The sequence below is a fragment of the Sabethes cyaneus genome, chromosome 3 (assembly GCF_943734655.1).
Source record: "Sabethes cyaneus chromosome 3, idSabCyanKW18_F2, whole genome shotgun sequence".
NCBI classification, from domain to species: Eukaryota; Metazoa; Arthropoda; class Insecta; order Diptera; family Culicidae; genus Sabethes; species Sabethes cyaneus.
Genome location: NC_071355.1, coordinates 250,945,259 through 250,962,117, shown reverse-complemented (window position 1 = coordinate 250,962,117; position 16,859 = coordinate 250,945,259). Strand labels below are relative to the sequence as shown.

Here is a 16,859-nt window from a genome sequence, read left to right as displayed (position 1 = left end):
TAGAGATGATTCATCGCGTAAAAACTCGCGCGAATTTACTACTATTTCTTTTCTTCGCCCGATAGCCCGGATCGGAGCGGCGATCGGAACGGAAGGGCGACGCGCGTGACACATCCGACCGGCCGGCAGGAGATGCGCGGGGGGTGTACCAACAGCTCAAGTCGCAGAGCAGCAGCAGCAGCAGCACATCAGCGTCTCCGTTCTTCGGGAGAGTACAACTTCAGTCTAGCGAGTTGTTCCAGCCTAAGCGGGTCGTTCGTTCGACGTCTCTGTCCGTATAACCGAGTTAAAAAGTTGTCCGGACAAGTTTTGCTATATATTTTTTTTAAATTCCGTTTTTGTGTTCAAATTTTGTTATAATACTGACCCTTGAGACAGCGGGAGAAAAGAGAAGTTTATTGTTTAGAACTATTGAAGTGGGCTTTTGTTGAATATCCTATCTAGCTTAGTGCGAAATAAAAAATAGTGGAGTTTCTTTGTTTAGTGCTGGAACTGCCGGCGCTAATTTGAATATAAAACAACTAGATAGGAGACGAGTGCAGTGCGAGACCGAGAGGCTTAGAAAGATAGAGTAGCGAGCAGCAGAGAATCCGAGCGCTGACTAGAGGTGAGTGATCTTAGTCATGTCACTGTAAACGAAATGAAAGGCAAAGCACGTCGTATAAAATTTGAATACCTTCGCCTGCAAATATTGATTGCTTATCTTTTGTTGTACAATGGAGGAAGGTTACACAATCGATCAGGATCAAAGCGGTGTCAAGTGTTCTTTTGGAGATTTGACTGTGACCGACTAGTGACTTTGACATGGATGGGATGAAAGCCTCCAAACGATTGCTTTAGTCATCGAAGTATCATCTTTGTGTTGCTCTTTTATCCCACATTGTTTGAAATCTTTGATAGCTTCGACTGGCTTAGTTCCGATTCTGTGATGGATATTGCTGTAAGTTTAATGATTTTAGAAACGGCAACCACGGCTGGGATATTTAATGTGAACAATACTACAGCGATTAATAGTTTTATTTTCCTCGTAAAAGATGGCCTTAACCCTCTAACGGGCAACATCGTAAAAACAATGCGATCAAGCTAATGATTGTTTTATCATGAAAGTACACTCAAAGGAACCTTATGTTTTGATTTTCATGCAACAATAATTATCTGGAGAAGCGCCAGGTTAGAAAAAGTCCAATTTCTCTTTTTCGTTTTTCATATCTAACACTCTACCCAGATATTTTTTTAATTCAAATACATTACAAAATTGATATAAAGCATGAAATTTACTCATAGAAAAATTTTAAGGTCAATCATTTTGTTCTAGATGTGCTTTTTCATCAAAAGTAAAAAAGGAAATATTCGCGCATTAATTATTTTAGAAAGTTTTGTTGTTTGACAAATGATAACTTTTGAATGCATAGTCATAATGTTGTGATATTAATATCAAAATGTCAGAATATCTGTTCTGAATACATTTTGCATATTGTCAATTCAAAACAAATTTCGTATGCGACTCTGGAGTCGCTAGACGGCCTTACCCGTTAGAGGGTTAAAACAGAAAAAGCGGTTTTCAACAAATGTCTACAAACATTTCAAACTAGATACACATTTTATTATGAAGCTTAGAAGGAGTCAATAGATACATTGTTTTCGTTTTGCATTTATGGAAGAACAATGGCACGCGGCTTGATCAGGGTTTATTGCGATTTCAGTCTAAAAATCTTCTAAGGCAGTCCAACCATAAATCGACCATTTTGTAATAGGTCGCAAGTAAAACCGATTTCCATTATAATATAATTTGATATCCATGCGAAGTACGGATTTATCATACTTTTGAGTTGCTATTCTACAGGTTGGTCTATGGGAGTAAATATAATATTCTAAGATTAAGTAACTGAACAATAATTTGCTTCGTGGAAAAGTATTTGATTATATTGATGGCTGTACAATAGATTGATGCACATTTTGAAACTTCACACTGTGTGTGCAGATCAGTGTAAACTGTCTCGTAACGCTTAGCAGTTATGCGTGATTTTTCACCACTTTTGATATTAGTCAAAATTTTAAGAATTAGGTACTGCTTATTGTTATCGATCATCGAAATAAAAACGACTAAAAGCGCAATTTCTCGCGTTTTTTTATTTTTTCGCGCCTGTGGTTCTTAAAAAAAGTAGAAAGATTTTGGCATAGCTATTTTGCTACATTACCTTTTAAAGATGGCCAAAACTCAGCACCCAATAGCCTTGAAGGAAACTTCAAGGGACATTTTTGCAATCCTCAAATGTTGCGGAAACACACACTTCACACTTTTGCTGCCACAATTTCACTAATGAAATGCCGATTTTCCACTTATTCATTACAATACAACGCGTATGTAAATTCAAGTTTATAGAATTATTTGTGCCTTAGTGAATCCCTCTACGATAATGAAACACTGTTTAATTGCTTGACTGATAAACAATGCTCCGAAATAATTATTCACTCACGTTCTGACGAACGTCCAAAACACTACCTCCGATTGGGTGCCAATCATATTTGAAAATGTTCGAACCACATTTCAGCAGTCGAACTTCCGCACTCATCAAACCTCAACCAGAGCTGGGGAAAATTATAGGGCATTTTTGCCACTCTTCTCGCTTGTTTTTTCTTCTTATTAATTATATTTTTTCCCAGATCTGAATTGACAGTTAAACTTTTTCGGTAGCCGTAATCGATTTCACTACTGCTGCGGACAGTTTTACAATGAAAAAATTATCACAATCACCACACTTCATGTAAAAATTTACAATTTCGGCAGAGTGAAAATATATGCACGACAGCATTCAATTGTTTCTTATACAGACAGATGATTAGAGCAGAAAAATGTTACAAAGTCACCGCACGAATGAATCACAGCTTGCTGTGATTGTTTGCGCATTAATCTGCCTGATTCAGACGTAACTCATTTAATCACACTAAAATAGTGTTTTCACGGAGTGGTGGTCAATTGTTCTAAGTAAATTATAGATAAGGTTTACATTTTATGGTATTTCCCATGCGTATGCGTAATTTTATCGTTCGTTAAAAAAAATAAAACCAATAATAAAATTTAAATGAATAAATTTAAATTATATACCTATCAGTGTCTCCAAAACGTAATAGAATAGGTAGGGTACGGGAGGGTATTTTCAGCAGGTTTCTAAATTCAGCCTATTTGCTTTTTCTTTCGCCAATAAAAATACTTTGCCGACATACAATTTTAAAATGTTATAACTATTTTCTCAAGACTGTAAGTAATCTACTATTTTTTTATTCGAAGAACGTCAAAACCACCTGTTCTTCCACTAGAACTAGGTCTTAGGCCGAAAAAATAGATGCCATCGCTTAATGGGCTTAATACCCTCCCGTGCCCTATATGCGATTTATTATTGTCGCTGTTACGATTTTTAAATGTAATAACTTGTTTATCTTTACTCTGGATAATCGGGCTCAAAATTCAGGAAATTTTACTCAAAATTGTAAATGATTCTTCTACTCTATTCTTGAGCAGATGGTTAAGAGCTGGATTCCAGTTTAAGCCCTATTTTTTCTCATGAAGCCGTATGAATAAAAGAGTTAGAGCAAACTCTCCCATAAGATTTCTACGGGAAAAACAAAGTAAACTGTTTTATTCATACGGCCTAATGTATCACTAATTTTGTGATAAGACTAAAGTCTCTATCTAGCTCAAAGCTAAAAAGATAAATTCGTGACATCTTCAACTCTTTGACGCTAGCGTGTGGCGTTACGTTCCAACATATTTGAGTAAATTAAGTAGGTTGTCATGATTTTGTCAATAAATTTTGTCATTTTACAGCCCTAGAGATCGAGCCCAATACAGGGATACCTCGATATAAGACAACCTCGTTATAAAACAATCTCGATATAAGACAATCCCTTTGACATAGCTGGTAATGATATAAGAGCTAATTTTCCATTCCAAAAACGGCGCCATGAAGATGTTAATTATTTCAAAATAACCCTAAAAATTTAAAAAAACTCATAACCTAAACAATAATAAATAGTTTTTTTTTTTTGAAAAAATCATGTTTCGATATAAGACAATTTCGATATAAGACAACTTTTCGAAATTAATAATTGTCTTATATCGAGGTATCCCTGTATTATGACTCGATCTAAAATGAAGATTAAGCTTCATAACAACGACTTGAACCCGAGTTTGGCAGTAGGTTATTCACAGCTAAATTAAGTAGCGCTGAAGCGTTACTCTGACTTCCTTCAAGTTGAGGTCCAAATTATTATCGCCAATTTTTTGATTGAGAAAGCCGTCGATTTTCTAAAATCTTTCAAGAAATTAATTTATAGATACGAACTATTGTTCTAAATGTTTACCAGGTCTTCCTTTATAGCTAGAACTTTTGACCTTTATTCAAATATATTTGGTTAAATCTTCAATTACACATTTTCCGACCCTTATGAGCAATATTCAGGTGGTTACCATTGAGGAGAATTTCTTATTTTTGAAAGTTGTCCCATTTTCATTAAATGCAATCACGCAACAAATAACGGAACAATAATTTCCCTTAAAATTTGCTTAGAATGTCTACAAAACAAAACTTATACGGGCACTAGAATTACAATTTTGTAAAGACACCTGCTACGGTGGACTTTTTCTAGATCAGTGTTATACCAAATTTGGACAAACGAAATTGAAAATAGAACTGATTAAATAAGTTCAAGCAAATCTACTCACTGCGGTGATTTAAAATAATTGCCTAGAGAAATCGACAAAATTAACACATTATGGAAATAGTCCACAAACAGCTCGATTTTCTTCGTTAGCTCACTTCGCTAGGTATGTCAAATACTTACTCAACTTCAAACGGCGATCAGGAAGCTTAAGTTTCAACTGGCAGCATTTTTCTTAATAATTTTTCAGAATTAAATGCTAAAGCAATGACATCGGAATTAATTCACGCATACAAAAATATATATTCATGCTTTGTAGTTATTGCTAAACTAAATTAAATTGAATATGCAAATACAGTATCCCCCTGCTAATCCGAGACCCAATAATCTAACGATTCGATAATCTGGATCTCACTGCTCCGGAAAATTCCGAATTAAAAAGCAATGTATTTATTACCCAAGCAACACAGCTTGTTATAGAACAGTATAATATTACATATATCAGAACTTCTCTATTACCTGAAAAGCGCAAAAAATTGAAGTCTAATGAAACAAGTATTGAAAGAAGTATGTATCAGGTTATTTCATACCAATTTAAAACGTTACTATAGCATAAGCTACAACTTGTTCTTCCAGTAGTTTAAATTTAGTAATAGAGACATAATAAAAACTTCGTGTTGACATGTTGACAAAACAAACATTATTCATTTGATATGAGCTGTCAAATAAAGTCATGTTATCAAAAAACATCTCAAAACCTTAATAATAACGGCATATGTTTTCAAAGTACGTTTATAGTACTCTTAAGCCACTACTTTCCACGAATATTAGTTTCTAACTTGTTTTGTGTGTTACTTGGGTAGTAAGTGACGACGACTGAATGTGAGGCACGATTTGTCGATATTCACTAGGATAATTATAATATGCATTACATTGTAGGAAATGTTAATCAAATTCAATTCGTTTTAAAGTTGCTAAATTTCTACAGAAAAGTACAAATGAAACTTTAAAAACGATCGTCATGATGAAGGGAAACTCGTTTCACTGACACTGATTGAAGTTATTTTTTGGAAGCGCAACGGTGCTGCTTCAGATGAAAATGAATTTCAATATGCGAATCTCGCGTAATTGGTGCTCCTTCTAACTAAGCCAGAAAACTACTTTTTTCATCGCTCTGCTCAATAAAATGATGTGCTTGTGCTTATTTCGACACTGAATGTAAAACACATTTAGGCTTAACCCCCCTTCAAAAACTTTCGAAATGTGAAGGGACAAAAAAATAAAATGCAACATTATCATGTTGTAGTCGTGATGTTAGTGATAAGTAGAAGTTTTACAGTTCACCGAGTTTATATCTCTAAATTATCCAATTTGTGCAAAGGTGAAATAATTATCCCGTTAGTCTCGATCAATTTTCTACAACATAATTGAACATATTTGAACGTGTTTTAGATTTGTATAAAATTCAAGAGCCGTTGAAGTTACAGAATGCTCGTTAGCCGTTAGCAGTTCAAGTCTTATATGCGCTGCGCTATGTTAAAACTTTTTCAATTGTGTAACAACCGCGACAGCGAGAAAGATAACAGTGAATTTCAGGGAGATTTTTGCATTGAACAAGGCGCCTCCATCGATTTCGATGGAAAAGAGTACGCATGGTTATTTTTCTACTTACAGTACCTGACTAAAAATTGGAAAATTACATTTTTCGTTCCTAACATGTTGTTCAACTGATTTCTTCTGAGGGTTCTGAGCGCTGAAGTCTCTCGAAGTGTATGTAATGTAGGTAGGAACCAGAAGTCTAGCAACTGCTTGTTCATTTTCTCTAGATCATAGCTCTAAACAAGCTCTGAGTTAGCAAACCACAAAATCACCCCGGATATTGCTCTATTATCAAAGCAACTTTAGTTCAAAATGGATTGGTTGGTTTTACAGATATAAAACACCAAAAATCCAACTATTGAGGAGAACGATAATCGATTTTCAAACTATTGCATTTGTTTTTATTCTCAAAACTTTTGTTTGTCAAAAAAATCTGCCACTCCACCGAAATTATAAAACAACTGTCTTGCTCTTCATAATTGAGACTAAAACAGACTAAGCGTTATACTTTTCTGTTTGGTCTAAAAGTTTTGACCAAAATCAGAATTTGGACTGCCGTAGAAGATGTTCTGAGGATAAGTATTATTTTTTTTGGAGCTGCATGTAGGCACATTATAAAGTGATACACGAGTATTGTCAATCGTGGTATTGCGTGGTAGCTTAGCGTTTCAAGAAGACATAATTTTGCTCTTTATTTTGCACTAGCTGACCCGACAAACTTCGTATTGCCACAAATTAAACTGTGTTGTACATAAATCGTGAATCTCGGATGACCTTTGTCACAATCTTGAGTTTTGCAAGTTTCTGGGGAGTTCATGGGTGTTTTAATATACAGATTTTCCTCACAGTAAAGTAGAAAACAACCCCCCCATTACTTAGCCTGATAAAATAAAGCGGAAAGCATTTAAATATTCCCCATCATTATAAACCATTTCGCCGAATACCATTTTGCGGAACACCAATTCTTGGTTGACCATAACGTGGAATATAGAATTTAGCAGAATACCATTTCGCGCAAAACCTTACGCGGGATGTACCATTTCACGGAAAATCTTTTCGTAGAAAGTATCCTTTCGCAGGGGTGCCCAACTGAAGGAAAGTAATAGAGATCGGTAGATCTAGAAAAATAAATAAACCTAGATAGAGGTTATCTCTACGGGGGCTGCCCCCGCAGTGGACGGCGCTTCCGACGGATCTACCCGACTCGCGGCCTGTGGCCGTCTCGCGCAGAATTATCTAATGTTACTATTGATAGTTTTTGGTGGTCTTGTTATTGATTAATGTTTTATGAAAGAGTCTAAAATTTCTCGAGTTTGATTAGTTTTTGAGTTACGCAAACATTTCTGTTTTATTTGTATGATAGTCCCTATCCCCCTACCACAGGGGTGAGGGGTCTCAAACCATCATTAAAAAAAATTCCTGCCTCCAAAACCCACCACATGCCAAATATGGTTCCACTTGATTAATTAGTTTTCGAGTTATGAGTAAATTTGTATTTCATTTGTATGGGAGCCACCCTCTTAGTGGGAGGAGGGGTCTCTAACCATCATAACAACCTACCCTGGCCCCGAAAACCCCTATATGAAAATTTTCACGCCGATCGGTTCAGTAGTTTTCGATTCTATAAGGAACATTCGGGCAGACAGACAGAAATCCATTTTTATAGGTATAAATTTGTATGGGAGCCCCCCCCCCCCCTCTTAGTGGGGAGAGGGGTCTTTTGCCATCGAGACAACCTTCCGTAGCCCCAAAAACCCCTACATGCAAATTTTCACGCCGATCGGTTCAGTAGTTTTTGATTCTAAGAGGAACATAGGGACAGTCAGACAGACAGACAGAAATCCTTTTTTATAGGTATAGATATAAAATTGGGGAATCACTCTATTTCGAAATCGGAACAAAATACCATGTCGTGATAAGGGTATAACAGTTTATGTAAATATATTTACGAATATTGATACTTTTATACTTGATTAGTTGAAAATGATTAACCCAATTAAGCCTCAAAAATTTTCCGGTAGAGGTTAAAACCTTCAGAAAAGTTTTGTTTTTTTATTATTTCTTGATTCTATCAACATTCCATCAGACTTTGATTGAAGAACTTATTCTATAATACACTGGATCCTATCACCATTTGCCTAGACTTTTGGAAGGTTCGCCAAACTCAAAAGATTGCTCAACGAGGCTAAATGTCCTATCACAGGATGCGATAGGTTTATTACGCCCAGACTCAATGCGATGAAAGCGGTTGGTTCTTTGTGACGCACGGAAATTCAATAGCGCCAATAGTTTCGGAGAGTCAACCTTAACGAATTTCATTGTGCGAAAGACCACCGCAATAATACTGAACAAAGCGCCTCCATCCATTTTAATGGAAAACACGGCTTGGCTAATGGTTATTTTTCAACTTGCAATGACTGACTGGTCCATATATTATATCTAAATATATATTAATATGATGATATATCTTAATATCATCATATGGAACCAGTCTGGAACAAGTGTCAAAAGCAGAGGCATCTTCGTCAAAGAATAAAATAAATCAAAGTGGTCCTAAGTTACTGCCTTGGGGTACACCAGATTTATCTGTGAATGGGGACGAAAGTTTTGACCCGACTTGCACTTGCAGAGCCCTATCGGACAAATTCAGGCGTAGCTATGTGACACACTGTTGCGTGGCGCCTATATGTAACGTTTTGCCGAGCAGTATGCGGTGATAGATGCGCTCAAACGCTGCTTTGAAATCGTTGTATATCATATTTTACGTTCCAATCCAACTCAGTGATGCGAGGTTGGAACGAGGTGAAGTCTAGGAGATTCGTTGTCACGGAACGGCCTGCCATGAACCCTTGTTGGTCTGACGAAAAATAGTGTCAACCAACCAGAGTTAGTTATTTCAATCTAGAGATACTGTCATTGACACTCTCGCTGCCCACATTCGCCAAGGGACTGGACAGTGGCATCTTTAGCATATGATATTTCCTGTGAAAGAATTAAAAAATAATATGATATTGCAGAGACTTCCGATAGCAACGGTAGAACGAATGATAACAAGTTTATTGACTTTAACATTGTCCCACAACCATGAATTTTCTTGACTTCTAGTAGCCGTCTTGCTTCTTGTAGTTTTGGATAGGGAACTAGTTCGAACTGCTTTCGTCAACACATCTGCAGCTTGCAATTCAGTTTCAACGTGGCTCGTTGGATTTCTTCTCAACTTTTTCCTTGACGAAATGATGACGCAAATGTATGTGCTTCGTTGTTGCAGAGTATCCAACGCCTTTTTTCCGCTAGGAAATGGCACTCCTGTTATTGCGATACGGTGGTAGCGGCAAATTGGTTCCGAAAAGCTCAGCTTTGAACGATCTCCACCACAAAAGCTACTTGCGTTGCAGCCGAAAGAGCTACAGCTTTGAATGTTGATAAGGCAACAGTTGTTTGTCACCTACAATTCGACGCTATCCGCCTGCTCCTCCAGCTTGTATAAATACGTATTCTGTTACAGACTTTCTGGTTTCAGCATCATTTCCCCAGCCTGCATCACTAAAGCCTCTGAATTTCGAAGAGCTATCTTTGGCCGTACATGAACTTTTGATCCTTTGTTCCTTTGAGGTATCGAAGAATACGTTTGGTAGCTGTTCAGTGAGCTTCTCCTGGGTTATCTACGATATATTTGGCCTAGTTCTTTGTGCAAGAAATAGGCCAACTATGCCATCGTCTGCAGCAAAATTTTCGGGTTGCTCCGTATGGATTTCTTCATCAGCCAGATCTCCTTCAAGAAACGTAGTAACTGCATCCAACAACACTCTTCCAAATCCAACTTGACCAACACCAACACCATTAGATAACGGACCGTCGCATACCTCACCACAGGCGCGTAAGTTTCCTGGTAGTCTACTCCTTTCATTTCCTAATAACCCTAGATGATAAGTCGGGCTTTGTATCCCTCCAGCTATCCGTCTGTCTTCGTTTTAATCTTATAGACCCATTTTAACTTGAGTGCTTTCCTTCCTGGGAGCAGGTCCATTAGCTCCCAGGTTTCCTTGTCATACAAGGATTTCATTTCCGCCAGCATAGCCTCTGGCCACATTTAGAAAACAGGAGATCTACTCGAGTGAAAAAACTATCGAAGCATTACATTACTCAATTCTGCCTGTAAGAAGCTTTGAAACCGTTAGCGATGTCCTTCGCCGGCGTGTACCAAGCTAGTTTTCGTGAGGGTCGCTCCACGACGGATCAGATGTTTACCCTGCGTCAGTTTAGACAATTTCCGGGAGTCCAACTTGCAGACACACCATCTATCTGTGGATTTTAACGCGGCGTACGATTTAGTCAAACGCGATGAGCTGTGGCAGATAATGCCAGAACATGGTTTTTCGACGAAACTAATTACGCTGATTCGTGCCATGCCTGATGGGTCATAATCATGCGTCAGAATAGCGGGTGGGACCTCAGCCGCTTTCGTGACGTTGAATGAACTGGAGTGCCTCTGAAGATGCAATTCGAAGAGGAAAAGTGAAAAGGAACGGGACTATCATCACGTTAATCTCACATGCTTCTTGGTTTTGCGGATGACATCGATATCATTGGAACTGCAGTGAGCAGTGAAAGAGGCCTTTAGGCTTTTTAAACGGGAAGCAGCGAGTGTGGGACTTATCATTAACACTTCCAAAATGAAGTACATGGTTGCTGGCAGGGAACGTGTGAGTCCAAATAGTTTTGGTACCGCGATGAAGTTTGATGAGGAACGATATAAAGTAGTGGAGGAGTTGATATACCTTAGTACGCTGGTGACATGTCAGTCACATGATGTGACAACGAAGTGAAACGACGAACGGACGTCAAGTTCATAGCAAGCTCCGGAATACAAAACACATCCGCAACTTTGATTCCCCAACTTGGCTAAAGAGGAACGGTACACTTCTTAATAAGCGTTGCTTCAATGACCCTCCCTTACATAACTATCCACTTTTTCCCCTTCACGTCTTGTCCCATTCTGTTTAGATATTATAAAAACCTTTGTTTCATTGCTTTCTTCTACCATTCCCTCCGTCGATTGTAAACAGTACCGTTATAAAAAATTAATTAAATGCCTGATCTCATCAAAGTTCAAGGCAAAACACAAGGTTGGTCTGAATTAGTTATATAAAAGACGAACGATAATATCGATAACTTTTTTTGTTTATCGGGTGGATCTATTTCTTGTAATCTAAGATATCATCGATAATGACTGCAATGACTGGGTGTGCGCTTTTTGTGTTTTGATTTTAATCCTTTAAATCCTTTAACAGTTTATCTGATTATTTAATTATCTTATTATTTTTAGTACTGAAGTTTCATTTGCAGCTATAGTTCACTAGCAGGTGACTAATAATATGGGTAACTGTATATTTTTCAATAACACCAATTCGATGTAGAACCTGAAGCTGTGATTAATTTTTTTGGGAACTATATTTCGAGTATGGTAAAAAGGTAATTTATAATCGTACACTAGTAGGAAACATCACTAGGGGGTCTACATAAGGACAAATCCGCTAGGTAAAAAATAGACCAGCAATTTTATAAATTAAACCAACTTTCAAGGTATGCTCGAAAGAGACATAAATTTGCAGTATTGATCTTTAAGTATTACTATATGCAACAGATTACTATTTAAGTGTAAATATTGATGAAAACATAATAAATTAAGGGAATCTAAACTTTCCAGACAACCCAAAGTCCGTTGGCTACTCCGGTCACACTCCATTTACACTTATCATTTGTGAATTGCTTACTCATCGCAGCGGGTGCGAATGCTATCGCACGCACACCGCAAACCTGCTCGAGAGCGAGCGTTGACAATCGCAGACCATCGAACCAATTTCGCGCCAGATATGCCACCCGTGACCTTCCATTTCCGGTGCTCGCCTAGCGGTGCCCTTCCATGCTCGATGAGATCACACCCATCGCATCTCCTCCTGTGCTGGGCCAATTGCTGAAAAAAAAAAATGATTTCATTTTAACCAGTCCAGTCCGCATTGATGACGTGAAACCCTTCGAAACATCAGTCATCACCGCCGGCGTCGTGTTCGTCGTCGACGGTCGGCGTCGTCGAAGATGATGAATCGCTTTGCTCAGAAAGGCCTGTTCGTGACCATAAAGAAGGCGTGTGCATCGAGCAACGTTTGGAAAACCCGAACGCGATCACACGTCACGATCATGTTGATGACGTCCGTCAAGTGGCTGACTCGATTTATGACGACTCTCCTCTAACTAATATGCATTATATGCATTATCGAAGAGAGAAACGAAACTTCCCTAGAGAATCTCGTTCGTCCGCGGTGTGTAACACCTGCAAGCGGTGGTGCCGCGCTCGAGAGAATCGTTCGTTATCGCGTGGGTTTCTGCGAAATCACGTGCGCGATTGTAAACAGAGAAGCGTGTTTAGTGCGCTGACTCAGAGCGTGGATGAATAAGGTGTCCGCAAATAGCATCATGTACCTCTGTACCCGCTGTAGTTGTTTTCTTTTTTTTACAGCCGGTGAATTGTTAAGCTCGTTACGCAGTAGCGAAAAGTATTTATTGTGCTACGATAACATAATCAGTTGGATAAATTGACACGGAACGTTACTCGTAAGCTTTTTTTTTGGGTGGTGTATTTTTGATATGTATTTAAAAATGTGATTTTTCTAATAGTAATCAAAAGTATCCGTTCTATAAATAGTAATATTAATTTTTTTTTGTTTGGTTTTGTTCTAGATGGACCGAGCACCGGCGCACGGGGCAGGGCCCAGCAACAGATATCCCATGGGTGTGAACACCGAATTCACAGTCCCCAACAGATTCCAGCATCTGACGCCACTCGCACTCGGTGCTCAAGGTGCTGTGTGGTAAGTTTCTTCGGTAGCAATTCAAAAACCATGAAACGTAAACCCAACTATTTTCAGTGCTGCGTATGACACCGTAACGGGACAGCATGTAGCAATCAAAAAACTACTCCGAACATTCCAAGATCCAGTCAATGCTAAGCGAGCCTACCGGGAAATGAGACTGATGCGATTGGTTGAGCATCCATTCGTGAGTATCCGATTCAAGATGTTGCAATGGTTTCTGCTGTAAACCGGACTAATTAGAGCTATCATTACAGATCATTAAGCTGCTGCACGCTTTTTCGCCACAAAATTCGGTCGAATCATTCCGCGATATCTACCTGTTTACCGAGCTGATGGACAGCACCCTGAACAATGTGAGAACTTCTACGGCCGATCACGAACGAGTATCCTTTCTGGTCTACCAGCTGGTGAGTGCCATCAGGCACCTTCACAGGCTCGGCATTATTCATCGTGACCTGAAACCGACCAACATCGTCGTGCGACAGGATTGCACACTGAGAATTCTTGACTTTGGCTTAGCTCGAAGTTTTGAGACTAACTTTATGATGACCCAGTACGTGGTTACGCGACACTACCGAGCACCCGAAGTCCTGCTGAATTTGGACTACGATACCGGTGTGGATATGTGGGCCGTCGGATGTATGTTTGCGGGGCTCATCACTGGAGAAGTTTTCTTGCCAGGAACCGACTATGTGGACCAGTGGAATCGAATAATCAAGACCATTGGAACTCCCTCGGACAGTTTCCTTGCTCGAACCAGTAAGTCAACACAAAAGTACATGAGCGGATTGTCCTTTTACCCTCCAGCTGACTTTGCAAAGCTTTTTCCGGATGATGCTTTTCATAAAGGAGTCCCTCGCTTTAAAGTACTGACTAATGACAATGCTCGCGATTTGCTAAAGCGGATGCTAACTATCGACCCGCTCGAACGAATAACGGTAGACGAAGCACTGGCTCATCCCTACCTAAAGGAATGGATACGGGATGATGAGTTAGCAAACCAGGCAGAGTTTCCGTACGATCACAGTCTCGATGATAAGATGTTATCCATGGATGAGTGGAGAAAGCTACTGTTCAGAGAGGTTAAGGAAATTCAGAACGCTACGTTTCCAGTTTAACTGAAAGGAAATCGCCGTAGCTAATCGTTCTTCTTTTGTTTGTTAAAGAAAGGTTCCCATAGATTTTACTTGTTACTATGTATGTTAGCGTCGTGGAAGTAAATGAACGTCTGTCAGCTGGCAAGGATAATGGCAAGACCGGTGGCATGCTGCTAGCTTGCACTATGATTGATGTTATTTCAAAGATTCGTACAAATATAGTTTTAAATTATTGTACTTTAAGATTTTATACAAAAAAAAACAGACCATTCCGAACTTCATCCGATTTAGTCCATCCCCAATCTGGCGACAGTCTTCTGATTACCAGCATTTTATTTGCGAGCGTTTAATAACTAATGACATCACAATACATTGCACTAAAGTTAACTCTTTCGCAAAAAGTTTCGAATACCATTTCGACTGTTTCAAAAGCTTTATCGTAAGGGGTACAAATATCAACGATTAGTTCAGATAAGATAAAAATAAAATTAGCACCATTAACTTGAATGGGTAATTATGAGGTTTTATACGTAACGTTTGCAGTTGAAGACAAACTGTCAATGAATAAAAGCGTATTTTGTATTTTCGTTCTGCTACGGGTACTGGTTTAAGAACAATCGAACATGAGAAATTAGTAATTAATACTCGAAAGAAGACTGTTTCGAATTTTGTTACGAAATGTGTCGATTTTTTCTTCACATCAATCTGTAGACAACAGCTACATATACTCTTAAAACCCGAATTGATCCATCTAGCGGCGTGACCTGGCCTTTTTACTAGATCATTTTCTATTATTTCTTAGTATCTGAATATGTATCTATAATTCATCAGTTAGCCATATTTTTAAACTTCAATTTACTGCGAACAACTATTGCATTTTCCTTACTAGACTCCAGAATGAAGTACGTAGTGAATCAATAATTCAAAAACCAAAGTGCCACAAACATTTCCGATTGCGGGTGCGGGAAAAAAATTACGATTAAAATGTTTGAAAAAGTTACATTAGGCCGTATAAATAAAAGAGTTAAGGGCTGCGCACAATTAATACTTTATGGTAGCGTTGGAGTTTACGGCTGGTTATCCATTTGATCCGTTTTGTACTAAATTTAAAAACGGACGCAAAACGGAAAGTGAACACACAATCAATCCGATGACACCAGAAAAGCAGCATTACCATATCAGCAGATTTCGCTTAGATTTACCAAAGTTTATTAATGAATTATTCCTACAGGTCAAACATGAAACCCTTTAAATGTATATACTGGCCTAATATACCAGTCATCATATGTTCAACTCTCGGCTGGGCGGTCAATCGAGAGTCACTAGGATTGTTGTATTAACCTCGTAATTGCCCTGTACGCTAATAACACAGCCAAACAGACGAGACACTCGCGTTAATTCCATCGTCCAATCAAAAACCACTCATTTTTTCAAAAAAGCATATTTCGCAACATGGTCACACCGCGGCGCTCGAGTGTTGTTTCGAGTTTCCAGTATAAAACCATACAAATGTAAAAAACCTACAGTATGAAACCCTGTAAATGCAAGCTAAACCGCAACATGCATAGCAGAAGGCGCTAGTGTGCAAGCAAAATGTGTAGGACGATGGTTTTTGAAGAATTTTCTTCTATGTGTCATGTCAGTTCGTCAGTGCTAATAACTTGCTGTGAAGTCTGTCGGTAAACAAGGATCCAGTCTCAAAGGAATTTATATTCAAGGCTTTGTTTTGTTTATCGATTGTTATCATCTAAATTCTAGATGTTTTCCTCAAAAACTAAGTGAGTTTTTGTTATTTTACTTGAAGACTTTACCTCTATACCTCTACCTTTAGTCAAACAGCGTGACTCGAATTTTTTATATCTGACTGGTTGATTGCTCGATCTTACTCGGGGCCCCTTTGTCTCTCAGTTACTTGTACATCTGTTATTGTAACCACTGACGAATTGACAGGACACATAGAAGAAAATCCTTTAAAAACCATCGTCCTACACATTTTGCTTGCACACTAGCACCCTCTGTTATGCATGTTGCGAAGTAGCTTGCATTTGCAGGGTTTTATTCTGTAGGGTTTTTACATTTGTATGGGTTTATACTGAAAACTCGAAGCAACACCCGCGCGCCGTGGTGTGGCCATGTTGCTAAACATGCATTTTTGAAAAATGAGTGATTTTTGATTGGTCGAAGGAATTAACGCGAGTGTATCGTCTGTTTGTCTGTGTTGTAACGAAAATTGTCATAATGCAAGAAACAAAACGCTTTTCTTGTCTACTTCCTTTGTCAGTTTCCTTCATGTTGTCCGCCAGCCACTTGTAAACCTGTCTTCTTCTCGGTAATCCGTATAAATCGACAAATAGTCTTTTTTATGTTTTATAACATTCCCGTTGTTAATGGCCACCGTATTCCATCTTTCAGAAATCCAGCCACTTGCCATAACTTAAGTTTTGATTCACTTATGTCAAGGAACATGTGTGCCAATTTTGATGAAGAACCGTCCAGGCATTTCGGAGCTAGGGGCTCCTCCTGTTATGAACCCCCCCCCCCCTTTTGTCAACCCCTTCTGACTCTCTTCTGTCAAGGAACATGTGTGCCAAGTTTGAGGAAGAGCCGTCCAGGCGCTTCGGAGTTTGGGCCT

The 16,859-nt window shown here is 38.6% G+C and overlaps 1 protein-coding gene across 1 annotated transcript; it reads left to right on the top strand.

Moving 5' to 3' along the window:
- The first annotated feature begins 319 nt into the window (after positions 1 to 319).
- LOC128743648 (stress-activated protein kinase JNK-like) lies at positions 320 to 14,427 on the top strand. Its single transcript, XM_053840265.1, has 4 exons — positions 320 to 607; positions 12,997 to 13,127; positions 13,185 to 13,314; positions 13,385 to 14,427. The coding sequence occupies exons 2-4, from the start codon at positions 12,997 to 12,999 to the stop codon at positions 14,246 to 14,248; spliced, it is 1,125 nt and encodes a 374-aa protein (XP_053696240.1). The 5' UTR covers positions 320 to 607; the 3' UTR covers positions 14,249 to 14,427.
- The last annotated feature ends 2,432 nt before the right edge of the window (positions 14,428 to 16,859 follow it).